Raw genomic sequence first — 23017 nt, 5'->3', positions numbered from 1 at the left:
ACTCCGCTATATGCATATATTAGAATACTGCATGAGGATCGATACCGGTTATACCACCAGTTCAAAACACTCTATGTTCACTCCTCGTTAAACTTTTGGTCGAGCTGCCAGTTTTGAAAGTGTCGTGGTTCAAATAATGAGATATCGGCCGTTCGTCGCTGATTGATTTTAGAAGCCACAAAAAGATGAGATTGCGTGCTTCCGTCATCATGAACATGAACTGGCCTCATATCCGGTTGAAGGGTTCATTATGAGCGCAGCTCGACCAAGCTTGACAGGCTCACTTCAAGTTGGGTCCGTGACTTAAGTCCCAAACGAGCAACTTTAAGACAGCACGAAAGTAAGCTTGATACTCGTCAGGTCCCAAAGCACCCGTCTGACCAATGCCTGGACCGTTGAGTACTCAACATCTGGTATTCAACACCCTATATATACCCAACCAAACGCTGTCGAAAGGGTGTCATATCTGAAGCTATCAAATCCAAAAAAAAAAGCATGCCCAAGAAAAGAAACGACTTACACCCTATAGCCATACTCAGCATCATAACCCTCGCCCTCGCCATCTTCGTCCTCTTCACCTTCTCCGCCTCCTTCATCTTCCTCGCCTTCTCTACCCTCTTCGTCGTTGTCATCCGCATCATCATCCTCGTCCTTGTTCTCGACAAATCCATCGCCAGCGTTGGATCCACAGCCCCTTTGCATACCTCGAGAACCGTCCCCTGACAATCGCAGCTGTGCTGTCCTCTGCACAATGTCATCCTCTTGACCTTCATCTCCACTGCCAGTTCCATTGGCACCAGCCCCTCTGTGATGCACTTCATTATGAGTCGTCTCGGCCCTGGAATTGGTGTTGACGTTGATGCCACTGGCACCATTTGTGTCGTGGACGCCGTGAGGCCCAGCAGCTACATCGTCTACGTCCATGTCGATGCCTTCGTTGATGGAGAAGTCAGTCATCACGTACCCGTTCAAGTCCTCAGACGCAGCTTCCTGTCTTTCAACAACCTCCCGCCGTATTTGAGCGTGCTCAGCCCTAGTCTTCGCGAGGACTTGTTGAACAGGTGCTTCATCCCCGGCATCCACGGCTTTCTGGATACCAAGCATTATCAGCGAGATCCAGTCTCCCAGAACCTGGACGCACTCAAGACTTTGGCTCATGATAGCAGCTTGGAGCGCATTCACGCCCCGTTTGTCCATATGCATGACGTTGGAACCTCGCCTCAGCAACTCCTTGACCAGATCAGCGTCCCCAAAGAATGCCGCGGTAATGAGTGCGATGTCACCGTCGTCGTCAACGTAGTGAATGTCCGCTTCATTGTCCAGCAATTCAACGACTGAGTGAACATCGAGAGAAGAGGCCGCAAATATCAACGGAGACTCGTTCGACGAGCCGCCTTTGACATTGACGTCTGCTCCTTTCTTGATAAGCATGCTCAAGATGTTGGGATATCCAAAGCGAGCAGCCGCGATGATGGGATGTCGAAACAGGCCGCCTCCTACGTCTGGGTGAGCGTTGTTGTCGAGCAGGAGCTTGACAATCTCGTCATATCCGCCTTCACAGGCCGCTTGTAATGCAGTACAAGGCGGGAACCGAGGATCGTCAATCACACGATTGACATCCGCATGTGCGTCCAGGAGGCACCGCATCACATCTTTGTGGCCTTTAGCAGCGGCAATTTGAAGAGCCCAGCCTGTAGGCGAGTCCGCAATTGCTCCCTTGTGAAGAAGCATTTCGACGATGTCAGTGGTGCCATCATGAGCAGCTGCGGTCAGTGCATCCCCGAACCTAGTACTTATGTCAGTAACTGATGACTCTTCTCAGCGTTCTCCATCTAAAAACCTACTCTGGCCCAGTGGCATTGGCATCTGCCTCAAACTTGGTGAGCAACAGACTCACTAATTTCGCTTTTTCCTTATCCGTTGCGATGTATAAAGCCTCGTTGACTTTTTCCTTGGTAAGGTGGGCGGTTGCATTGTCCCCAATAACTTCCAGGGTGCCCAGGTTGTCATCTATATCCTCTACAAGTGCAATGACAGCCTCGTCGAAGTTTGCCCTTTCGCGGCTTATTTCATTTTTCGCCAGAAATTCGACACTGTCCCATTCCTCCGCTTCAACCGCAGCGTCGAGGTCAGGCTGAAAGACGTGGTCTTCGGCTTCGAACTCAGGTAGTAAGATCAGCCTTTCCATGACGTCCGTGTTGCCCGCACGACTGGCCCACTCGAACGCTGTCTCATAATCTTGAGTTGAGAGATCATCGTGGCATCGTGTGAGCAAGAAGTCGAACATTTCTAGGTCGGAACAAAGAGCGGCAAGGCTTAGAGGAGGTGGGATGTTGAACGACTGGGCCTCTCCTGACATTTTCGAGACACTCAAAATCGCTTTATTGTTGACAAGGAGGGCGACAGCGTCTTTGTTTCCCGAATATATGGCGCAGTTGATGATGGGACCCCAATCCTCTGACACGGCGTTCACGTCCGCGCCGTATTCAAGAAGTTTTGACATGGCCCCTACCTGTCCTTTCGCTGCAGCCATAGCCAAGGGCGTGTCATGATGATCTTTGACTCCATCGTCCACCGGTGCGTTCTTGCTCAGCAGTTCTTCAACGATCGCAGTACGGCCCCAGTAGGCGGCAAGGTGGAGCTATAACCCAGATCGCCCTTCAGCAAATGTCATCCACAAAGCAGTGAATCAAAGTTAAGGAGTTACTTACCGGAGTGTTGAACATGGAATCGCGCACGTCCCTCTCGTCTTCATGTTCTTTAGCCATCAATTCCGCCACGAGGTCAGGATAACCAAGGGACGCCGCCGTATGGAGAGCTGTGAAGTTCTCAGACTTAAGCAGCCCCAAGGCCGGATCTTTGGCAATAGCCGCATACGCCCATAACCATTTCTTGCGAAAGATGGAATTGCGCGACCAAAACTCATCCTCGCTGCTTATTCTTTCCGCGAATTCCTTCGTGGCCAAGCTGGAATGGTAGAGCCAGTGTTTGATCGGATAATAGAGCAACGTTGCAAGGTCCAGCTTGTATGGGTTGCTCTCCTCCAAAACTGGGGGCTTGACTGACGAGTCGTCTTCGCTGTCAGAGAGGAGGCAATCCCCGTCATGTGCTCCGCCGCTGTCGATGTGGTCTGGGGTTAACATGTCTGCTGCTTGGGGCAAGTCCTCTTGCTCAACATCAGAGCTAGCTGGTCCATCAGTGTCTGAAGATAGCTCCTTATGGGTGGTCTCCGGAGCAGTTGCTTGGACGGATGTTTTGGCTTTGTCCTGGCGCGCTACCACCTCGTCCTCGATGGACTGGAATCTCTCAACGAGATAAATAAAGCATCTAGATGCCAAAACTCCGTGTTGCCACTTCAGCTCCTCTTCTCCTCGGACCTGCAGCAACTTCTCGGACCTCTTCAACAGGTGTTCCTTGACTTGGTTTTCAAGGACAAAGACGACCTTTCTATCATGGATTCTGACCAAAAGACTGCACTTATCAAGTGACTGCTGAACGTCATCGATGGTGAATCCTGTGAGAATTGCCAACTCACCCAAAGTAACAGGCTCCTTAACAAGAACGAGTACTCGCAGCAATTCTTTCACGTCTTCGGTGTCGTCATCATTGGCATTCAAGATCTTCGACCAAATCGAGTCGAGAAGCTGGTCCAGGTCTTCCGGGATTTTAGCCAGCTCACGCCTAATTCTGGTTTCTTTCGTATTGGGTGGAATTTGGGCCAAACGGAGGCAGGTGATATCAATCCAGACGGTGTCCTGGGCTCGGTTCCCCATGAGGGTGCTCGTAAAGTATGCAAGTGCCCTGTTGTACTTTTTCTCGTCCGATAGTTTCCTAACCCGATTGTCGGCATGCTTGCGGAGCTGGTTCCCAACCTGGTCCTTGTATTTCTCCTTGTCATCCAAGTTGATCTCGTATGTCTGCGTACCTCGTAACGAGTTCTGAATGCTGAAGTTACTCCGATGACTCGTGAAAAGCCACCGGACTTTACTCTGTCTTTGCCCCAGATCAGCGTTGCCGGGTGGGCATATTTCGGCTTGCAGCTTTTTCAGAAGCTTCTTCGTTCCGTCCGATGATTGTGGGAGATCATGCAGATTGTGTACGATGAGATACACCTTATCAACCAGGGAATCTGAGAAGATGCTCAACAAGCTATACCAAAGATTCTCGAAGGTGAGAGTCATGGTGGCGGTTTTACCCTCGGAGCGGACAAAGTGTTTGGCGTGTGCGAAGAGTCTGGTCTGAGCTTTGATGAGTTGATAGAGAAGGGACTTGAGCATATCTTCAACGGTCAAGGTGTCGTGAGACGAGCCGCAAAAGAAAAATGCATATAGTGGCTGACTGTGGCTGCTGCCATCTTCCGCCTTCATCTGGTCGATGATCGAAACGACGGCTGATGACTTGCCTCTTCCTTCTGTGCCCCTGATCCAGAGGCACCTTGTTGCAGGGCTGTCAGGGGTGACGTTAAGCCAACTAACGCATTCCTTCTCTTTCAGAATCCAAGATGGATCAGAGAGTTGAACCTCCTTCTGCAAATCATGGTACATCTTCTTGGGTGATACGACTCCTTCCAGAGCGTCCAAGACAGCGGTGACTTCACTCTCGTGACCCCTCACAGAGTGGAACCGGGACTTAGCAATACCGGGGGCCGCGCGGACTATACGTTCGATCGGTCCGCGAATCAGTTTGTATGCAGGGTCTTTCCATCCGTCGAATGTGATCATGTTGGAGTGGTTTTTCGCCAAGGCAATGGCTTCATATGGCTCAAGTCTGGCGCTTTTTTCTGGCACCATTTTGAATGACAGAACCTGCACAGGTAATGAAATTAGCATCCGTACGTATGCGTTAGCGTACTAAGAATGGGTTAATGAGCCAAATCACTTACATTGGGAGCGAACCATGACACTCCGAACACTTTTCGTGACATCTTCTCCAGGTTGATCGGCTGTTCCTCGGTGAAGCAGAACACCTTCATACTTGCGCCCACGGTGTCATCTTGTGCTATGGAGAGAAAGTCTCTCCTGAGTTCTTTGAGCACGAGATTATCAGGCTTCATCAGATCGAGCAGTGAGGATCCTGCGGTCGCATTGCGGATACTACCGACAGAATCGACCACAGAGGCAAAGGTCGCAGCAGGGGTGCCTTCAAAAGGAGTCCCAAAGAAGATGGCGCCAGTGGTCGCTTCCAAGATGTTGGGGAAAAGACGGGGTTTGGAACGTGCAATGCACAAGGCCTAGAATGAATGTATGGACGTGTTAACGTTGTCTGGAGGATAATTTGACAACAGGTACAAAGCATTTATCATACCTTGGCGATGACCAAACCACCCATGCTGTGGCCGATGAATACGATAGGACGACGTTCAGCTTCCTAGACTCTAGTCAGTATTATTTTGGGTCTGTAAGCGACAGTTTCTTGGACACCGCATACCTTCCTCTCGCCCTTAAGGCCCTCTAAAAGGGCATAGGCGAGATGATGAAGCTCGGGTTTGACCTTGAGACTCCCCAACCAGGCAGACTCGCTGTGGTATAGAAGAACACGGGCACCAATCCTATTATTCTCCTTACCGCTGTGTAAGAAGTCCTTCTTCAGTCCATCCTTGTGGTCGAGCCAGTTGAACTCGTTCGATTTTCCGACATTTGAACCCCAACAATTCTTGGGGTCTGTACCCAGACCGGGGACAGCCACAATACTGTACGTCGTTTCAGTAGGGCGTATATTGAAGGCAGGCGGCTTGGATGTGAGACTCACTCAACGGCGGGGTCATCGGCGCTCCAGAGGACTTCTACGCCTTGCTTGATGTCCTGGTACGTTATCTTGGGCTTAATGGACGCCATTTAGAATGGCCAGCTCGCTGGGCGTTGAACGACACAAAGGGGTGATATGATAGTGTCAGGACTGGGTGATTGGGCGAGATGTGTATTGCAGAAAGATATCAGAGGAGAAGGACGACGGAAACATGTCTTTTGTATCCCCAACTTCAACGCCATGATGCTTGCCGTCCACATGATACTACCTTGGTTAAGCTCGCCCATAAGGCTCTGCAACAAAGCTCGACGGTGTTATTTCCCGTAGATCTCGTCGGTCAAGCTGAAACTGCGTATTGCTGACTGCAGAATTGGTGTGACGATCCAGAAGTCATTGGACAATAAGTTTGAAGTTTTGATGCGACTAAACATCCGCGAGGCTAGATTTGGGGATTTGTACCTGATGGTGTCGACGGGATTTTGGGCAGGTTACCGTTTTTGGGAACCACCCTGCCCTTGATGAAACACATGTATTCTTCGGTCGCCAGAAGACCGGAGAACCCTCGCCTGAGCCTGTCGATGAGGGTGATGAGTCGTCGACAGATGATTTTGATATCTTTCTCCGGTCTTACTTGATACCGTTCGTAAGAGGAAGAAGTACTTGATCGTCCAGGGCATGAACGCGCTGTTTAAATTGGGAAGCGAAAGGACACTACAAGTCTTAAAAGCACAATACGAAAACGAAGGCAGATGGAACGTTGATAAGGCTGTAGGCAACAACGATCCATAAATGGTGGTCCCTCCATGTAAGTGGTTCAGCCGCAAGTATCAGTCGAGACCTTCGAGAGGTGTGTAACCAAGCTGACACGGCAAAGGCAGAGGTAGTTCAAACCCCAAAACTTCAAGAAATCCAAGGTCGACTTGGATGTGTTTGGATGCACCTGCAGCTCAGAAAAAGCAATATCGGGGCATGGGTGGCCATGACAGGAGGGTTGCCTTTGAGGGACAGCTGATGAGGGCAATTGGGAGCAAGCATTGATTGGCGTGATAAGGGCGGGTGTACCTAATAGAGAGACGGTACCTTTGCCAAAAGATTCACAAAGAAGTTGGAGTTTCTTGAAGAAGGCAGAGTCATAACATGCTGGCTCCAAAATCAATGCAGCCACGACCAGCGGGTAAAGACTGGTACAGCCAAGGGACCTCGTACATGTAACATTGCAGCACGGAACGCAACTGAACTGTCGCCTCACATCTGCAAAACAGGTGACAAAACGATATGCGACGTTGGTCCTATGAAAACCATTGGATCCAGAACTTGAGAATGTCAACGGACAGCCTGAATTTCGAGATTGTAGGATTGATGAAGGATAAAGACGGGAGGTTCGTAGTGTAGTAGGAAAGCAACGGAAGAAGCAAGAAACAACCATTGGATCCGTTCAGGGGTACGAAAGCCGAAAGCAGGGGCGGGGGTGTGCCGGCCCGCAGATAAGATACTGATTCAGGTGGCAAGATGGAAATTTACCCGCAGCCGAAAGTGCAAATAGCGGTGATGCATCCTGCCACATACGAACTCGGGCGCGTTGCCTTTGCCTCGTGTACACGCGCACGCACGCTTTGCCACCACAAAAGCCTTTAACTTAAGGGCCCCAAGAGCACTGTCTAAACACGCGCTTCGTTGCGATCATCCAGATCATCAACTTGTGCATCATTATTGACTATCAATCATACACAATGCCTAGAGGACAGCCCAAGACGGCGGCCATGGGCCAGCACCAGCATCAGATGCAGATGGCTCCTCAGCCGGCCCAGCCTCAAATGCAACAGCAAATGCAGCAACAGCAACAACAATTGCACCAATATCAAACCTTCCAGCAGCCGCCCCAGCAAGCTCAGACTAGTAATCCCGCTATCCAACAACATCAGCAGACTCAATACACTCAGCAACAACTCCAGCCCATCCAAACCCAAAATGCTACTGGCACTCAGCAAGGCCAACAGCAGCAACCACAGTCCCAGCAACAACCTCATGGTCAGGCAGGTCAGCAACAAGTCCAGCAGGGCCAACCGGGCCCGTCCGGCCAACAACAGCAGCAGGGACAGCCGGCACGACCCAATTTCCAGATGGCCCTCTTGCCCCCTCCCCAAGACCGGTTGTATCCCACCTTCGAGGCGCTACAGGCGGACCTCAAGGTCTTTACGCGGTCACAAGGCTACGCCTGCGTGATCGTGTCCTCGCTCAACCGCGATCCTGACGGACATTACCGGCGGTACAACCTCTGCTGTTCCAAGGGCGGCAAGACGTACACCTCCCACAGCCGGGGAATCCGGCAATCTCGGTCGACCAAGACGGGGTGTCCGATGAAGATGAAAGCCGTGCAAGAAAAAGCGTGGCCGTACGACGACAAGTGGCGGGTGATCGTGCAGTGCGCCGAGCACAACCACGAGCCGTTCACGGGCGAGCAGCCCGGCGTCAACGTGCCGGCCCAGTTCCGCAAGATCGAGCAGGACGGCGCCCGCTGGCTCAAAATCATGCACCAGGACGCCCAGTGCACCCTCCGCCAGCTGACCATCGGCATCCGCATCTCGTTCGGCGACAAGTATCAGTACGTCAAGAAGAGCGACGTGCGCAACATGCTGGCCAAGATCAAGAGGGAGGACGAGAGAAAGGCGGCGGCGGCGGCGGCGGCTCAGGGGCTCCCGAGCAACTTGCCGTATACGCTCATCCCGCCTTCGCACCAGCCGCCGCCGCTTCAGCCGACGAGTGTGGAGATGATGCCGCCGTTGCCGTCAGACATGCAGGTGCCGGATCCGGACTTGGAGTCGGATGATGATGACGCGGAGCCTTAGGATGGCTATGCACGGCCTAGGGTCCCGGATCCCGATTCGGGGTACTGGATGCGGGGGCTAGACACCGTTGAGGAAGTCAAGGTAGATCCGTAGAAGCTTGGAGTTCTGGGGAGATTCGTTGTGTTCGTGGTGTGTCGATTGAGGTTGAGAGCAGAAGCATGGACTGCGACCTTTCAATGCAGGATGCTGAGACGTGCGGATCTGACTAATGGTACATGGCACATGTTTAATGCGCGCTTTCGTTTTACCGGTTTTAACAAAGTGATGTAAGATCAGGTTTTTTGTCTGCATGTTCAGTACCAGTATTTGGCATTGAGTATCGGTCAAGTTATATCGGTTGAGGTGGGCAATACCGCCTGAATGAATATAGGTATATCTATGGCAGTGAGGGCCCGAATAAAGGGAGGGAAAAGGAAACGCAACAAACAATCAGAGAAAAAGAGAGGACGAAAGGAGAAATCTGATCCTCTCAACTCATACGTATCTGTACAGATTGGCACGCGGTGATGTCAAGCTGCTTCTGCGAGCACTCTTCTTTTCCACATTGGTAATAGAACTATGGCTTCAAACCTCTCATCACATTCATAACGTCTAACTAACAGCGGAAGCTCCTACACGTTGCAACTCAACATCACCTCGTACAGTCGCGGGTGCCGTTCCTACCCCCTTTTTGACTACTCTTCATAATATCAACCACGTCTTCAACAAAGCGGCAGACTTCCGCTCTTTACCAACCCCTTCCGGCCATTCTCTCCTCAGGCTTCATGCCCGCATTGCTAATACCCTTCATAGCCTCACCGTGCTCAATGCACGCCTCCACCAACTCACCATAATCATTCCAGTGAGCCACAGCCTTGACAATCGCCCTCGCCCTCTGCGCCGCATGCTCAGGCGTCTTCGCATCCTTAAAGATACCACTGCCAACAAAAACACCATCGCAGCCCAACTCCATCATGAGCGCCGCGTCCGCCGGCGTCGCCACACCTCCCGCTGCAAAGTTGACCACCGGCAACCTGCCGAGCTCGGCCGTCGTCTTAAGCAGCTCAACATCGCACCCAATCTCCCTCGCCAGCTTGGCCACCGCCAGCTCCCCTCCGCTCGCTAGCGCGGCCTTGGCCTGCGCAATCTCCGCGTTGACCGTCCTGATATGCTTAACGGCCTCAACCACATCACCCGTGCCGGCCTCGCCCTTGGTCCTGATCATGGCCGCGCCCTCCTTGATTCTCCTGAGGGCCTCGCCGAGGTTCCTGCATCCGCACACAAACGGGACCTTGAACCCGTCCTTCTGCACGTGGAACTGGTCATCGGCCGGGGTAAGCACTTCGGACTCGTCAATGTAGTCGACGCCCAGCTGTTGCAGGATGCGGCACTCGACCACGTGGCCGATGCGCGCCTTGGCCATGACGGGGATGGTGACCGCGGCTTGGATCTCCTTGACCATGGATGGGTTGGACATGCGCGCTACGCCGCCGGCGGCGCGGATGTCCGAGGGGATGCGCTCGAGGGCCATGACGGCGCATGCGCCGGCTTCTTCGGCGATGCGGGCCTCGGCAGGAGTGGTCACGTCCATGATCACGCCGCCTTTGAGCATTTGGGCGAGACCGGCCTTGACGGTGAAGTCGTCGGTGGTGGATGCGGAGGCCATTCTGGATGTGATGAGGATTGTTTGTGAGGTAAGGAAGGGTACGTGCGTAACACTCGTGATGTGGGGGAGTGGTAAAGGTAAGAGTGAAGAAGTTGGTGATGAAGCTCGATCAGAATCCGGATCAAAGCCTTGATGTTTGATGCTTTTGTTCTACTATCACAGCAAACTGGTCACGGGCACAGGTCGTGGAAATAGACTTTTTGAAGCGCACTGACATTACGTGATGACTCAGATATTGGAGAGTGCTGCATGGAGGGGCTCGAGGGGGGGGGGGGGGGGGGGGAAGGTACGTACAATCCCGTGTAGGAGGAAGGAGCGTCTCTGGGACTCTGGGTGTGCGGCTATATCGGACGATCTGGACCCCTCGAGACCTTCGCAGCTTCCTCGTCCACCATTATTCCCCACGGCTGTTGCAGTAGTGTGGGCGACAACTGCAACCTCTTGGACTGGCAGGTACCGTACGGAAGGAAGTAGCGTTACAGTACAGAACACAAAGATGTTGGGGATTTGTGAGGTGTGATGGAGGAGAGAGGTCTGAGAGCCGTTGATCCCGGCGTTGCCCGGGAGGGGAGTCGAACTTGGCTTCGGACCCATATGGAGTCACTGGTCATGTATTAGTCATCTTTCTCAACAGGCATGGACACTCGGCAACTTTATCTTCTTTCTGTCATTGTTTCGGCTGTCAGCCACCCAGTGTCGATCGATCAGTTTCATGTTTCGAGCTTGTCGGAAGCCAATCAAAGCGAACGAGATATCCGCTTTGGGTATCTATCGGCGTCCCCAATCTCATCTGATCCGGAAGTAGTTTGACTGACCAACACTCGGGAAACCAGACACGCAGAGAAGGCACGAACGGTTGAAGTGTCGTTCCTGCATCAACAAAAGTTTCTCTGTAACCCCTCGGTTACTTTGAACCTCAGCTCGCTTCCTCCTTCCTTGATGCTGAATGGATATTTCCCTCAAAACGTTGCTTCTTCCTCGCTTGGAGCATGCCGTGGAAGCTTGGCAATGGCAACCAAGAAAAGAGCTCGCCTCGAGGGGCAAGTGCAACCACAAGCATTTGATACACATTCGCTGCAGTGACGAGTCGAAAATGTGAAATCAACACCAATTTGCGCTTTCCATGTCCATCTCACACAGTGAGTCAGTTTACGGATCCTCTCTTGTGCCGATCAGACTCGTCCAGAAAAAGGGTTCCGTTCCGGGTCGGATCGGGTTCCGCGGTTAAGCGGGGGATGTTTGAGGCGAAGAGGAGTTCACGGACATTGATCGGGAGCCCTGTGTGACTCTAAATCGCCTCCAGAACTCCTCTCCATGACAGGAGATTCCCGCTCGTCCCGCTTCCCGCTGCTCTGCACCTGCCGCTGATACCAGGCCGCGATCATTGCACAGACCCCCCGAGTGGCAACACCAATCCCATTACCCGACGATACTACCATCGCCGCCTATGTTCGGCTTTGTTAACCGGGGCCCATGGGGTATTCGATGATATCAACACCAGCCTTCTTTGGCCGTGTTTGCGAGAATTAGCTTCTTTCTGAATTTACGCTGCAGTCGTTCCCCAAGCTACACAGCAAGGTTACAGCAGCCGATCCAAATGAAGAGTCATCGTTGAAGTCCACACAAATCTCGAACTCCGAAAAGGAAGGAAACGTACCAAACATACCTGAGTGCTGGAATTATTCCCTTATCACTTACAGAGAACTTCCGATATCGCACCATCTTCTACACTCCATCGTTCACCTGAACGGTGTAACCAAAAGACCCATCAACAACTCACTAGCCATTGAGTCACTCGACCACATCCTACGATATCACATCTCATAACCGACCATCTCATAATATTCCTCCCGCCATTGACCCAGAGCAGGTCATCGCTTCCTACCTACCAAACACCACATAGACATCTTGGACAGACACAATGACCGTCGACACAGTAACCCCCCAACAAATAACAGTCGGCGTCCTAGCCCTCCAAGGCGGCGTCATCGAACACATCTCCCTCCTCCAAAAAGCGGCTGTCCAGCTATCATCACAACAATCAACAGACTCCTCGTCAACATCGACGCCGCAGTTCAACTTCATCCAAGTCCGCACCACCGCCCAGCTCTCGCAATGCGACGCCCTTGTTATCCCGGGAGGAGAAAGCACCACCATGGCGATAGTCGCCCGACGACTGGGGTTGCTTGATCCGCTACGGGAATTTGTGAAGCAAGTCCTCTTTGTTGCCTTCACTCGTTCTTCTCTTTCCTCAACCCACTTGCCCCTTTCGTCTGCCCTCTCTCCCCCACAACAAACAACAAACAAAATCACTAACCCTTCCCACCACCTCACAGAGTCCAACACAAACCAACATGGGGTACCTGCGCCGGCCTAGTCATGCTCGCCTCTGCTGCCTCAGCAACCAAACAAGGCGGACAGGAACTTATCGGCGGGTTGGACGTCAAAGTCCTGAGAAACTGGTACGGCACGCAGATCCAGAGTTTCGTGGGGGATTTGCGGCTGCCTTTCCTCGAGGAAGAACAAGATAAGAAGCCGTTCAGAGGCGTGTTTATCCGTGCGCCTGTGGTGGAGGAGATTATCACTTCCGGTTCTGGTACCGCTGAGAATGCGGTAGAGCTAGGGAACGATGAGATCGCCAGACTCAAGGAGAGGCAGAAGACCGAAAAGGTGCAGGTCTTGGGGACTTACCCTAAGCCACAAGGGACGGGAGAAGGAGATGATATCGTTGCGGTGCGGCAGGGCAACGTATTCGGCACGAGTTTCCACCCGGAGTTGACGGATGATGTGAGGATACATGTTTGGTGGTTGAAGCAAGTTGTTGAGGGGTTGAGGTCAGGGGGAGGCGGTGTTCAGGCTCAGTCGTAACTCTCAATGGGACTTTTGCGATGGCCGCGGTCGCTGAAGGTTGAGATGACATCCTGTCCAGTCGCAGGTATGAAGTTCACGGTTGGAAAGTTGAACTGCTCTGCAATGGTATGTAGAGAGCCAAGAGGAACTGGACCATGAGAGTCTGTATCATAACGGCAACATAGAAGCATCAAGTCCGTAACACCGAGTTAATGATGGGAAAAGCAGGACTTGGGCGTGCCTGTCGCACCGCCTAATGTGTCTGCGCGCACATCGGTTCGACTAAAGCGACATCCCGTCCTTCGTTCGCTGACAGTTCACACGATTGTGCAAGGTAAATGCAGTTCTTACATTGCAACTAAATATGAGACTACTCTCTTGTGAACAGAGCCTCTCTTGAATCAGCTATACACAAATTAATCTCCACTGTCTCATCTCTCAAGAAGAAATACACTACATGTTCAGCACCATTTTCCAGGAAACACATCACTCAGACACATTACTACTACCGAACCCAAGAAACCGAACAATTCTCGAAGCTTGCAGCCTAATCCCCACGGTGGGGTCCCAGTGAGAGTCGACCTCCATCGCCATGGGATCGCTCTGCCCCCCAAGTCTTCCCTCTTGAGAGACATGGACAACCTCGTGCGGATGCCCGGGATTCCCGGGACCATAACCAGACATCGAGGCCAGCGGAGCGAATCGGTTTGACATGGTCTTCAGCCTGCTCTCCTCCTCCTTCCGATGGGCTGTCAGCTTCCCCTTGCTGGCCTTCGTCCAGTGTGACCCGGCCGACACGTTGTATGATCGCTCCCGGAACGAGCCCTCGGCAGCTTTCTCGTTGACCGTCACGATTCTCCGAAGATCTTCGCCAAAGTGTGGCAGGCCGTATAATCTGTCGACGAGCTGCCGAACATGTGTGTCGTCAATGACGCGGTCCACATCGCCTCTCTCCATGGCTTCGGTCAGGATTTTGACTTTCTGGACGTGTTCGTCCCTGTACTTTTCGAACATCTCCAGAGTGTCCTTCTTGCCACCGGCCTTGATCTTCAGACGCTCCTGGTTGATCAGATGGTCAACATACTCAATAGTGGCATCGTTGTAAGGTTCAATGGCGTGACGCTTCAGAAAGAAACCGAACTGAATGGCTGCCTCTTGGACCTGAGCATACTCAATCTCGAAATCTGCCACCGCCTCCTTGCGCATGTCGATGGCCTTTTGCTGAAGCCGAGCTTAGATGCCCACTTGATCAGATCCTGTGCGATGTTCTTGTCCTCGTATTTGTAGGTCATGGATCGATAGTCGTAGTAAATGTGCATATGGTCCATGTAGTTGTGGCTGCATATCCTGCAAAAATCATGTTGGATAGCCCAGCAATTTTTGAGCGCAGGGTCCCCCTTCGTGTTTCTCTTGACCTCATTTCCGAGCTGGCAAGGCTTGTGGCACATCTGTTTATAGACAATCACCGTCTCATCGCGTCCTTGGAAGTCGCTCCGCACCTCAACGCAGTCGTGATGGGTACAAATTGTACGAGGCTCACCCACCTCATACGACTCGACGCTCTCACGTTGCACATAGAGACTCTTCCCGAGTTCATCTCTGGAAAGCTTCCCGGTCTGGAGTTGTTTGATCTCGTCGCTGTTGACGGCAATGGTGCTTGCAATCTTTTGGGCAATCAGCGCCATTGGCTCTGTCAACTTCACGATCAAGTCACGAGTCTCATTGAGGTTGATGGTGCTGCGGACGTTGTGAGGAGTAAGCTCGCCGACGTACTTGACAAGTCGCCTACACTCGGCGACGGAGTATTCCCAGCTTCTCATGTTGTCTTCGAGGAGGCCCATGTCAATACCTTTCTTCTGAGCAGAGAGGTAGCGAAAGCTCTCCGAGTCGAAACAGTACACGTTGTGCTCATATAGGCCTAGCTGTACCGTGGTGTAGTTGCTCAGAAGGGCTTCCAGGGGCTTGAAGGTGTCTCCGGGCTTGTAGTTCGAGCCACGGGTGTTGGTGAATCCGAAGACAATGTTGGCGGCTGCGTTACGATGCAGCTGGGTCAAGAGTTGCTTGATGCAAAATCGAAACATGACCGTTAATCGAGAGGCATTAGGCTTGAGAAGAATCAAGATTCCGTGAAGCTTCTTGTATGTGCGAAGGACGTGAAGAATGTCAGCCATGTTCTTGTTGTCCTGCTCCAAGCCTCTGGTATCGCCGATACCAGGCGTGTCAATGAGTCGAACCCTTGTGTTGTCAATGTCAACAGTGTACACGGCAGTTGACTGGGTGGCTGATTGCCCACGAGCTCCATCATGCTCGCTCTTGCTGGACCCGATCTTTATGTCCTTCTGAACAAACTTGCCCCTCCCATCTGAGTCGTCCTTAAGCTGAGTACTAAAAGAGCAGGGTATCACCCACTTGAGGTCATCCGCTTGTAGAGCATCCTCAAGAGTGTCGTAGCTCAGGTAATTGACAAACGCATTGATCCAAGTCGACTTTCCCACTCCAGTCTCGCCCAGAATCAATATGTTCAATTCATCGAAGGGCTTCAGGTTGTTGAGGAGTTGAGAGAGCACAGGACGTTCGTACCGTGTCCATCTTGGCCCGTGTCTGTGGTCTTGGCACTTGAAGTCCCAGTGGTCGAAAGGAGTAGCTCCGCAGTCACAATAGAGGCGGTCATCAACATGGCCGTACTCGACAAGTGAACGGCACAAAGCGCAAATCCACTGGCAATCCAAGGTCTGGTCACAGCCTTGATGGGGACAGGGGACTTTGACAGGACGTCGTTGAACTGGCTTGGTGTTAATGGAGTTGTCCAGCCATTCTTGGTCATATTGCATAATGCAGTTGGATGCCAGGATCTTGCGATGTTCCAGGAGATCCTCGATGAAAACACGGCCGCTCCGATAATGGCAGATATAGACCTTGTCCAGAAGGTGTCCGACAGCATCGGCGTCGACAGCAATCAGTAGTGTTCGATTTCCTTTGCTGGCGGAGAGTTCCGTAAAGAGCTGAATTGTCTCTTCCCACTCTAGTGATGTTCGTAAGCTGGTGTTGAAGTTCAGGACAAATGCGTCATCGTAGTTCCCGCGTGAGAGAATCGTGGTGGGAGAATTTGAGCCGTATCCAAGGTAAGTCGCTCCAAGGCTGCTCATCTGGTCATGGAAATCGAGTGTTCCACGGTGGTTCGCCATAGAGCGAAGCTTCTCAGGCGACAACGCACTGCCTTCAGCCCCTGCAAGCAAGTCTTGCAACCTGTCTTCGTTCGCTTTGCCGTAACGGGCATCTTTGAGGGCTTCTGCAAAGCTTGCTTTGAAGGCAAGCTCATCAGTCTTGACGGGGCGGAGCTTTCGCACAATGAAACGCAGGTGGTCGGATGGAATAGCCGAGGGACACACCTTGCATCGGGCAACATAGTTGCTGAACTTCTGTTGTGCATTTGCCCAGTCATCGAGAAACTGTATGAAGTACGTCAGGTAATCGATGTTGGGTTGGTGAATGACAGGTTGATGTTGGATGTTGATGAGCCGAAGCATAGATAGCAGCGACAAGGGCATGAGAGTGTAGTGGATAGGCTTTCCCTTGGCACCATTGGTAGCATAGAGGCGGCTGCGAAGATCATGGATGAAGGCAATCGAAGATGGGGCGGACTGATGACGTGCATCACCTGCAAGACCATTGTCCAGGACCGACAAAGTATTGCAAAAATGAAAGATGCCATCGCCTTCGTCATACTGAACAATATCCTGTGAAGAGTCATACTGAACAATATCCTGTGAAGAGTCATACTGGACAAGCTCCGTCGAAGAAAATTCGATAGCAGGAGTGGCTTGGAGGGCATCCTGTAGCAGACTTTCAAACTCCTTGTCAAGGCATGCTGGAGACGGGCGAGTTGAGTTGGCTCATCGGCTTTGGCGCAAGCCGTGACAATGAATTGAGCACCCCAGGTGATGCCGGTGACGACGTGGGTGGCAATAGTGTCGTTGAGAACGTCGGGTATGATGAGGTCCTTGACACCGCTGGCAGTAAGATTGAGCTCCTCCTCAACCGTCGTGATCGTATGATGTAGGGAAGAGTGGACAATGTCGCCGGGAGCTTTGTGATGATCGGTCAAGTAGAGACCACAGCCGTCAATGGGAGAAAGACCTGCAAGAATGCTTGCTCCGAGCTCGGTGCCAATACCAAGATCCGCAAGCTTCTGGCGGAACGTGGTTGCCTTGCTGAGTTTGGCAATCGAATTGACCTTTGCCTGAGAGTCAACTGCATTGGTTGGTGTCTCTTTGAAGAGCGAGTGAGGGAGGAAGGTATCGGTGCGAGAGTCGTAGAGTGTTCCCAGGCCGACTTCGTAGCCCAGAGCCGGGCGTGTAACCACAGGCGAGGCCATTTTAGCCGTAGTGAAGCTGAGATGGAAAGAATGATGTGAACGAAATGGAAGTAGTAAGTAGACTTGGTCTCGGGTGATAGTAGGTAGGCGGGGTGGAAGATGTGATGAATGGAGTCAGTTTTGAGTGTGTCGAGGCACTCCTTTCCTTGGGAGTTGGCACTGCCTTTATAAAAGAGGAAGGTTCAACCCCACAACCTTCCGAGAAATCAACCATCCGGCCATGTCCTCAACTTGTCTTCCTGCAGCAATCCACGAGATGCCGGCAATGTTCCGCTGGGGGCTGTTTGCCGATAAAAATGCAAACGGAATCTGGACTGCCACGCCTGGGGCACGACTTCCTACAACAGCTCGACGGCTAGAACGCGGCTCTCGAAAACGTCTTCAAACACTTCGCATGTGAGAGGCCCCAAGAATGATCGTTAACGAGTGAATTCGGGCTTCGCAAACCGACATCCATCACGATGGAGTGGCTAGCCGAGTTTTGTTGACTATTCAGATCGCCTTTCCAATGGTTTTCGCTGACCGGCCCGACGACGTCGAGGCACCCGACTCCGTCCTCACCAACGTCTCTTCTGACCCCAACGCTTCAACACCAGTACCAGCAACAACGTCGCCCGCTGAGCCACTCTCAGGCCCTGGCACATCCGTCTCCAACCTTCCTATCCCGTAATACTCCTCCACATCGCTCCATTGACTGCGCAGGCTCTCGCTTCTTTCATGCACACACCGACCTCGCTGAACTTCCAACGTCTCGGTCCTCTCAAACTGATCTTGTCCCCCTTCACTATAATGACTCTCCTCGCTCTCCAGACTTTCGCTCCTCCCGAGTCCGTACCCAACACCACCCATTTCCTTCTCACTTGCCGTAGCCGTAGCTATACTCACCTCACTACCCAAGGCCACGGATGACGCCATAGCTGCCAACGGCTCGTCGTTGCCGTACGAAGAAGAAGAAGCCTGGCTTCCACTTTTTTCGCTCGACTGGGTCCCCGGGCGACTGCTGTCCCCGCTTCCCTCCTCTTTGCTCTCGCTAATGGCGCTGAACGTGCTGAATCGGTTGTTGACAGTAGCTTTCGCAGCAGTCTTCCCAAGGCCATCCTGCGCTTCCGACTGAGACTGAGACTGAAGTTTTCCAATATCCAGTGGGACATCATGTTCCTTTTCCAGAGCTTGATTCATTTTTTCTTCCACGCTTAGATTTCGTTTATGTCTGCTTGCCACTTTTCCTGCACCCCCAACCCCATTGCCTTTGCCCTTCTCTGCAACACCAGCATTTCCAGTAACTCTACCAGCAACACCAGCACCAGCACCACCACCGCCACCCATTCCGCGCGCTACTGCCGCTTGGTTCCGTCTAAGACGAGCATCCCGCATCCTCATGTGCCAAAGCACATAGCCAATGACTGCCGCGACAGCTAACGCACCGACCACCGAGACCAGTGCGATGGCCACCTTGGCTTGGGAGGAGAGGTACTCGTTTGAGGAGTGTGGGTAGGATGTATTCGCTGGTTGCAAGGAGGTATCGTCGATGTCGGTGGTGGAGACCATTGCTGGTTGGCTGATGGTGGTTGTGGAGGCGATAGAACTAGAAGAAGAAGTGAAAGAGGAGGAGGATGATGAAGAGGAATCCGTGGCTAAAGCAACAAATCCTGAAGCGGAATCGGTTGGTGAAAGGGATGTGAGTGTGAGTGAGGACGAAGAGTTTGTGGCTATTGCGGTAAACCCAAGGCTGGCAGGATCGCTGGAGGATGAAATTATGACTGAGAGGAAGGTGGTTGATGGTGGTGGTGGTGCTGGGATTGTGCCGGTTTCGGTTTCGGTTGCTGCCAGTGCCGTGGGCGTGGCGGGCGTTGATATGGATGGCGATTGTGTCCCCAGGCCTTCAGGTTGGGATGAGGAATTGTCAGGTACGGCAAGAATGGCTGCTTCACCTGTGGCCTCAGCTGGAGATGGAGTCGGAGTGACTGTGGATGATGTCTCTGCCAGGGTTTCGTCGCTAGGTACGGAAGCAACAACTGGTGTACTACTAGCGATAGGACTGCCCGGTGAATCAGAGGTGAAAACTCCCGTCGTCTCCGTCGGTGGTGACGCAGCTTGATCCAAATCTTGAACAGTGGCTTCTTCTGGGGGCGCTGTCTCTGGCTGAACTGGTTCAGAAGTTGCTGGCCGATTCGACACTAGATATTGTGGTGATCCTCCACCTTCAGGCTCCTCCTCATTAACCCCTGTAGATCCCACGGCAAGATCGGTTTCTGCATCGCGAGGGCTATTTGGTATTGGTGTTTCTCCTGCTGTGTTTAGATCGGCCATGACGGTCGGATCTGGCTCCGAGATGGTGTTCAAGAAACCGTAGTTGGTGGGCAGACTCGATGGTGTGGTCGCTGCAAGACCTTCTCCTTCCACTTCCGCTTTTGCTGTCAAGGCACTGTCTCCGCTTAATGTGCCATCCTCCCCGGATTTTGAAAGCTGAGCTACGGCCAGTGCGGCATGCAGCATGATTAGATGGGTAACCTGCATCCCTATGTATACAAAGTGAGCAAAACACGAGGGTTTGAAGGAGAGTTGTGTTATCCACAAGGGACGGAAAAGAAGGCTGGATGAGAGCGACCAAGTACAACAGCAAGCCAAGAGAAAACCCACGGATTTTAGGTTTCTAACGTAAAAGGAAAGAAAGAAAGAGAAAAAGACATCATGAGAGAGGTCTTGATCCCCGAGGAGTCAAGGCGGAGGAGGGACGGGCGACAACTCCCGAACTACTGGGTGACGGAACCTTGGAGAAAAATAGACTTGTGCGTCAAACATCGGACGGGAAACGTCACTGCGAGTCTCCAAGGAGTGCATTGGTGCAAAGTGTCCGCATGCTGGTGATGCCGGACCCCTTCCGGACAACGAGTGTCTCACATGGACTTGGGCCCCTTGGTCATCGATCATGGAGAACCAGGAATCCAGGGGCTTTGTTTTGGTCGTGATACCCAAACGGGGATAGTCCCGGAGTTGCCAAGAGGAACCAAAGACCAAAGAAAGGGTTAGGGTTATATGATGACGTTACGGTATTCCCAGCTAACATCAAAGGCGGTGAGGGGTGTTGAGGGGATATCGGACGGCAGAAAGTCGGCTTGGTGGGGCCGATTGGGTGGACTTGGGAGTTGGGATGGAATTGGAAGAAAGTGGGATTGACAAGTTGGAATTGGCTCGTCAAGTCGTCACTGCTCTTCCTCCGACTGCCGGGTGTTCCTCAAGGTTGCCGGCAATTCTCCCAAGTTCCCCCAAGCTCCAAGTCGCGCGATTGCTGGCACCACTCGACCGCATCCAACCGCCGCCGCCGACGACGTCCACCTTCGACAACAGACAGCTCCGACAGCAACACACTCGCTCGTTGCAACTGACCCAGATCTCTCTCTCCTTCTTTCCGCTCCTGTCTGGTCTGGGTTGGGCCACCCATCTTCTCTCTCTTTAACTCTCTCCAACACATACCCTCGTAATGTCTTCCACCACGGCTATGCGGCTAGCTGTGCGCCCTTCCTCCTGGAGGGGCACCGGAGCTGGCGCGCTGTCATCCGGCCGTCCTCTCTCCCAATTCGGCACTCCCGTACCACGAAGACCGATAAACCCCTCGATATGCGCCATGCGCCAGGGCACCCTCCGCCTCTCTATTCGCGACGGCCGTCTCTTCTTCTCGACTCAACCTCCCAGTAAAGACAGCGCCGAGAATAAGGCAGACAACAAGGAGACCGAATCTTCTTCCAATGTCATCTTCATGCCACCACCTCCCCCGGCTCAAACGGAAGCCCCGATAGAGTCTGCCAAAGAAGACATTACCGCCAATGCCACCAAGCCCGAAACAGAAACGCAAGCAACTTCCGAGTCCGAATCCTCCAAGACTACCGAGTCCGAATCCTCAGCTTCCACCAGCGACAACGCCGCCAACTCGTCCGAGACCACATCGGAAACCACAACCGAAAATACAACTGACGCCAACAACAACGGCACCACCCCAGGCCAGCCCGAACTTCCCTCCCGCACCGAAGCCCACCGCGCCCGCCTCTCCGCCCGCTTCTCCACCATAATGGACAACTTCCAAACCCGCCTTTTGACCGCCACCCAAACCCTCAACGATCTAACCGGTTACTCCGCCATCGAGCAGATCAAGCGGCAAAACGCCGAGCTGGAAGTCGCGCACGGGGCAGCCCAGACACGCCTGCGCGACGCCCGACACAACTACAAGTCTCTCACGATGCACCGCGCCTCGACGCAGCGCGAGGTGACCACCCTGCTAGCGAGGAAAGATACGTGGAACCCGCTGGACCTGGAACGGTTCACGAGTCTGTACAGGCTCGACCACGAGCTGGAAGCGCAGGTGGCGCAGGCGGCGCAGGAACTTACCGAGGCGGAGACGGAGGAGAGCAAGTTGTCTGCCGACCTGAACGCGGGGATACTGAAGCGGTACCACGAGGAACAGATCTGGTCGGATAGGATCAGGCGGTCATCGACGTGGGGCACATGGGGCCTGATGGGCGTCAACGTGTTACTCTTTTTGGTGCTGCAGTTCGTTGCCGAGCCGTGGAGGAGGAAGCGCTTGATTAAGGGCATCGCGGAGAACGAAAAGGGGGTGATTGACGAGGTCAGACATGAACTGGGACAAGTGAGGCAGGCGCTGGAGCAGAGTGGGCTGAGGGAGATGGCGCATTTGACGAGGTTGATGGAGCAGGAGAGGGAACTGCAAGCCCTCAACGCTTTTACTCCCTCTGTCACCCCCCAGGGAAGTGAAGGAGAAGCAGGTGAAGGTGAAATGGATCTAGGCGCGGAATTCATGGCCGCTGCCGCGGAGGAGGCTGCTGCTGAAGAGGCCGCCCAAAACCAGCAACAATCACAACAACAACAAACACAACCAGAAACTCAAATACCAGAAGCGGAACCGCAACCACCACTGACATGGAAAGAAACCGCCCAAAAATGGAAGCAAACGCTCTCAGACCCTCAACAGATCAAGGCCGCCGTCCTGGACCTCTACAGCGATAGGAGGATAGACCTCAAGATGAAGGACGTGTCGCTGCTGGCGCTGGAGAGCGCGGCGACGGGTGCGGCGGTGGTGGCTAGCGTTGCGTTTTTCGTTTTGAGGAGTGGTAGCGGTAAGGCCTGAAGATTTGTTTTGTTTTACACGAGTGGATTTACATAGATAGGTAGACTTTTTGGTTTTTTTCGTCTTAATGTTGTTTTAAAAAGCTTTGGGCGGCATTTGAAAGGGAGCGGGCGGACTTTTTACTAGAACGCTGGTTGGTGGCGTGGTTGGGTTCAGTTGGGTTGGGTTGTTGATCGCGGTCGTATGATGTTGTTGTGTGTTGTTGCGGCATGAGCCTATCTTCCTTTCCTTTCGTTATATGTAACTTGTTTGATGAACGACGATGATGTTGTATATAGATAGACGGACATATTTCTTCTTGTATACATGCATACATACATACATAAATGACCAACTCATCTTTCGTATATATAATCGGCATCTTTAGAAGGGACGGGTACAGAAAAATAGGTGGGGTTTTAGATCAAGTGAAAAAC

General features: G+C 52.7%; 7 protein-coding genes across 7 annotated transcripts; 3 read left to right on the top strand and 4 right to left on the bottom strand.

The window, feature by feature from the left end:
* Window positions 1–179: 179 nt before the first annotated feature.
* SMAC4_04673 (uncharacterized protein) lies at window positions 180–6296 on the bottom strand. Its single transcript, XM_066090156.1, has 7 exons — window positions 5749–6296; window positions 5428–5689; window positions 5305–5367; window positions 4883–5230; window positions 2712–4805; window positions 1845–2641; window positions 180–1786 (listed from the first exon to the last, which is right to left on the bottom strand). The coding sequence occupies exons 1-7, from the start codon at window positions 5832–5834 to the stop codon at window positions 517–519; spliced, it is 4920 nt and encodes a 1639-aa protein (XP_065946509.1). The 5' UTR covers window positions 5835–6296; the 3' UTR covers window positions 180–516.
* A 1018-nt stretch (window positions 6297–7314) lies between these two features.
* Window positions 7315–9056, top strand: SMAC4_04672 (uncharacterized protein). Its single transcript, XM_003346451.2, has one exon. The coding sequence runs from the start codon at window positions 7476–7478 to the stop codon at window positions 8589–8591; it is 1116 nt and encodes a 371-aa protein (XP_003346499.1). The 5' UTR covers window positions 7315–7475; the 3' UTR covers window positions 8592–9056.
* Window positions 9057–9118: 62 nt separating this feature from the next.
* On the bottom strand, window positions 9119–10382 carry SMAC4_04671 (uncharacterized protein). Its single transcript, XM_003346450.2, has one exon. The coding sequence runs from the start codon at window positions 10234–10236 to the stop codon at window positions 9319–9321; it is 918 nt and encodes a 305-aa protein (XP_003346498.1). The 5' UTR covers window positions 10237–10382; the 3' UTR covers window positions 9119–9318.
* A 1669-nt stretch (window positions 10383–12051) lies between these two features.
* Window positions 12052–13252, top strand: SMAC4_04670 (uncharacterized protein). The gene is made up of 2 exons (XM_003346449.2): window positions 12052–12507; window positions 12573–13252. Exons 1-2 carry the CDS (start codon window positions 12158–12160, stop codon window positions 13102–13104), a joined length of 882 nt encoding a protein of 293 aa, XP_003346497.1. The 5' UTR covers window positions 12052–12157; the 3' UTR covers window positions 13105–13252.
* A 958-nt stretch (window positions 13253–14210) lies between these two features.
* On the bottom strand, window positions 14211–16634 carry SMAC4_04669 (uncharacterized protein; the record flags this gene model as incomplete). The annotated part of the gene is made up of 1 exon (XM_066090155.1): window positions 14211–16634. The coding sequence occupies one exon, from the start codon at window positions 16632–16634 to the stop codon at window positions 14211–14213; it is 2424 nt and encodes an 807-aa protein (XP_065946508.1).
* Window positions 16635–17953: 1319 nt separating this feature from the next.
* SMAC4_04668 (uncharacterized protein) lies at window positions 17954–19957 on the bottom strand (the record flags this gene model as incomplete). The annotated part of the gene is made up of 2 exons (XM_003346447.1): window positions 17954–18645; window positions 18694–19957. 2 exons carry the CDS (start codon window positions 19955–19957, stop codon window positions 17954–17956), a joined length of 1956 nt encoding a protein of 651 aa, XP_003346495.1.
* Window positions 19958–20819: 862 nt separating this feature from the next.
* SMAC4_04667 (uncharacterized protein) lies at window positions 20820–22886 on the top strand. The gene is made up of 2 exons (XM_003346446.2): window positions 20820–22239; window positions 22354–22886. The coding sequence occupies exons 1-2, from the start codon at window positions 20943–20945 to the stop codon at window positions 22599–22601; spliced, it is 1545 nt and encodes a 514-aa protein (XP_003346494.1). The 5' UTR covers window positions 20820–20942; the 3' UTR covers window positions 22602–22886.
* The last annotated feature ends 131 nt before the right edge of the window (window positions 22887–23017 follow it).

This window comes from Sordaria macrospora, chromosome 3 (genome assembly GCF_033870435.1).
Source record: "Sordaria macrospora chromosome 3, complete sequence".
In the NCBI taxonomy this organism is placed as follows: domain Eukaryota; kingdom Fungi; phylum Ascomycota; class Sordariomycetes; order Sordariales; family Sordariaceae; genus Sordaria; species Sordaria macrospora.
The sequence above is the reverse complement of the archived record's forward strand: the minus strand, read 5'-3'. Positions and strand labels throughout refer to the sequence as shown.

What these genes read in the sequence shown, in the direction of transcription:
- SMAC4_04673 (XM_066090156.1), bottom strand. Translation starts at nt 5,834, where the DNA reads ATGGCGTCCATTAAGCCCAAGATAACGTACCAGGACATCAAGCAAGGC. An exon ending in TGTCATGGTTCGCTCCCAAT is followed by an intron (nt 4,806 to 4,882) that starts GTAAGTGATTTG and finishes TTACCTGTGCAG; the next exon opens with GTTCTGTCATTCAAAATGGT. An exon ending in GCCAATGCCACTGGGCCAGA is followed by an intron (nt 1,787 to 1,844) that starts GTAGGTTTTTAG and finishes CATAAGTACTAG; the next exon opens with GTTCGGGGATGCACTGACCG.
- SMAC4_04672 (XM_003346451.2), top strand. Translation starts at nt 7,476, where the DNA reads ATGCCTAGAGGACAGCCCAAGACGGCGGCCATGGGCCAGCACCAGCAT.
- SMAC4_04671 (XM_003346450.2), bottom strand. Translation starts at nt 10,236, where the DNA reads ATGGCCTCCGCATCCACCACCGACGACTTCACCGTCAAGGCCGGTCTC.
- SMAC4_04670 (XM_003346449.2), top strand. Translation starts at nt 12,158, where the DNA reads ATGACCGTCGACACAGTAACCCCCCAACAAATAACAGTCGGCGTCCTA. An exon ending in TCAACCCACTTGCCCCTTTC is followed by an intron (nt 12,508 to 12,572) that starts GTCTGCCCTCTC and finishes ACCACCTCACAG; the next exon opens with AGTCCAACACAAACCAACAT.
- SMAC4_04667 (XM_003346446.2), top strand. Translation starts at nt 20,943, where the DNA reads ATGTCTTCCACCACGGCTATGCGGCTAGCTGTGCGCCCTTCCTCCTGG. An exon ending in GGGAAGTGAAGGAGAAGCAG is followed by an intron (nt 22,240 to 22,353) that starts GTGAAGGTGAAA and finishes AAACACAACCAG; the next exon opens with AAACTCAAATACCAGAAGCG.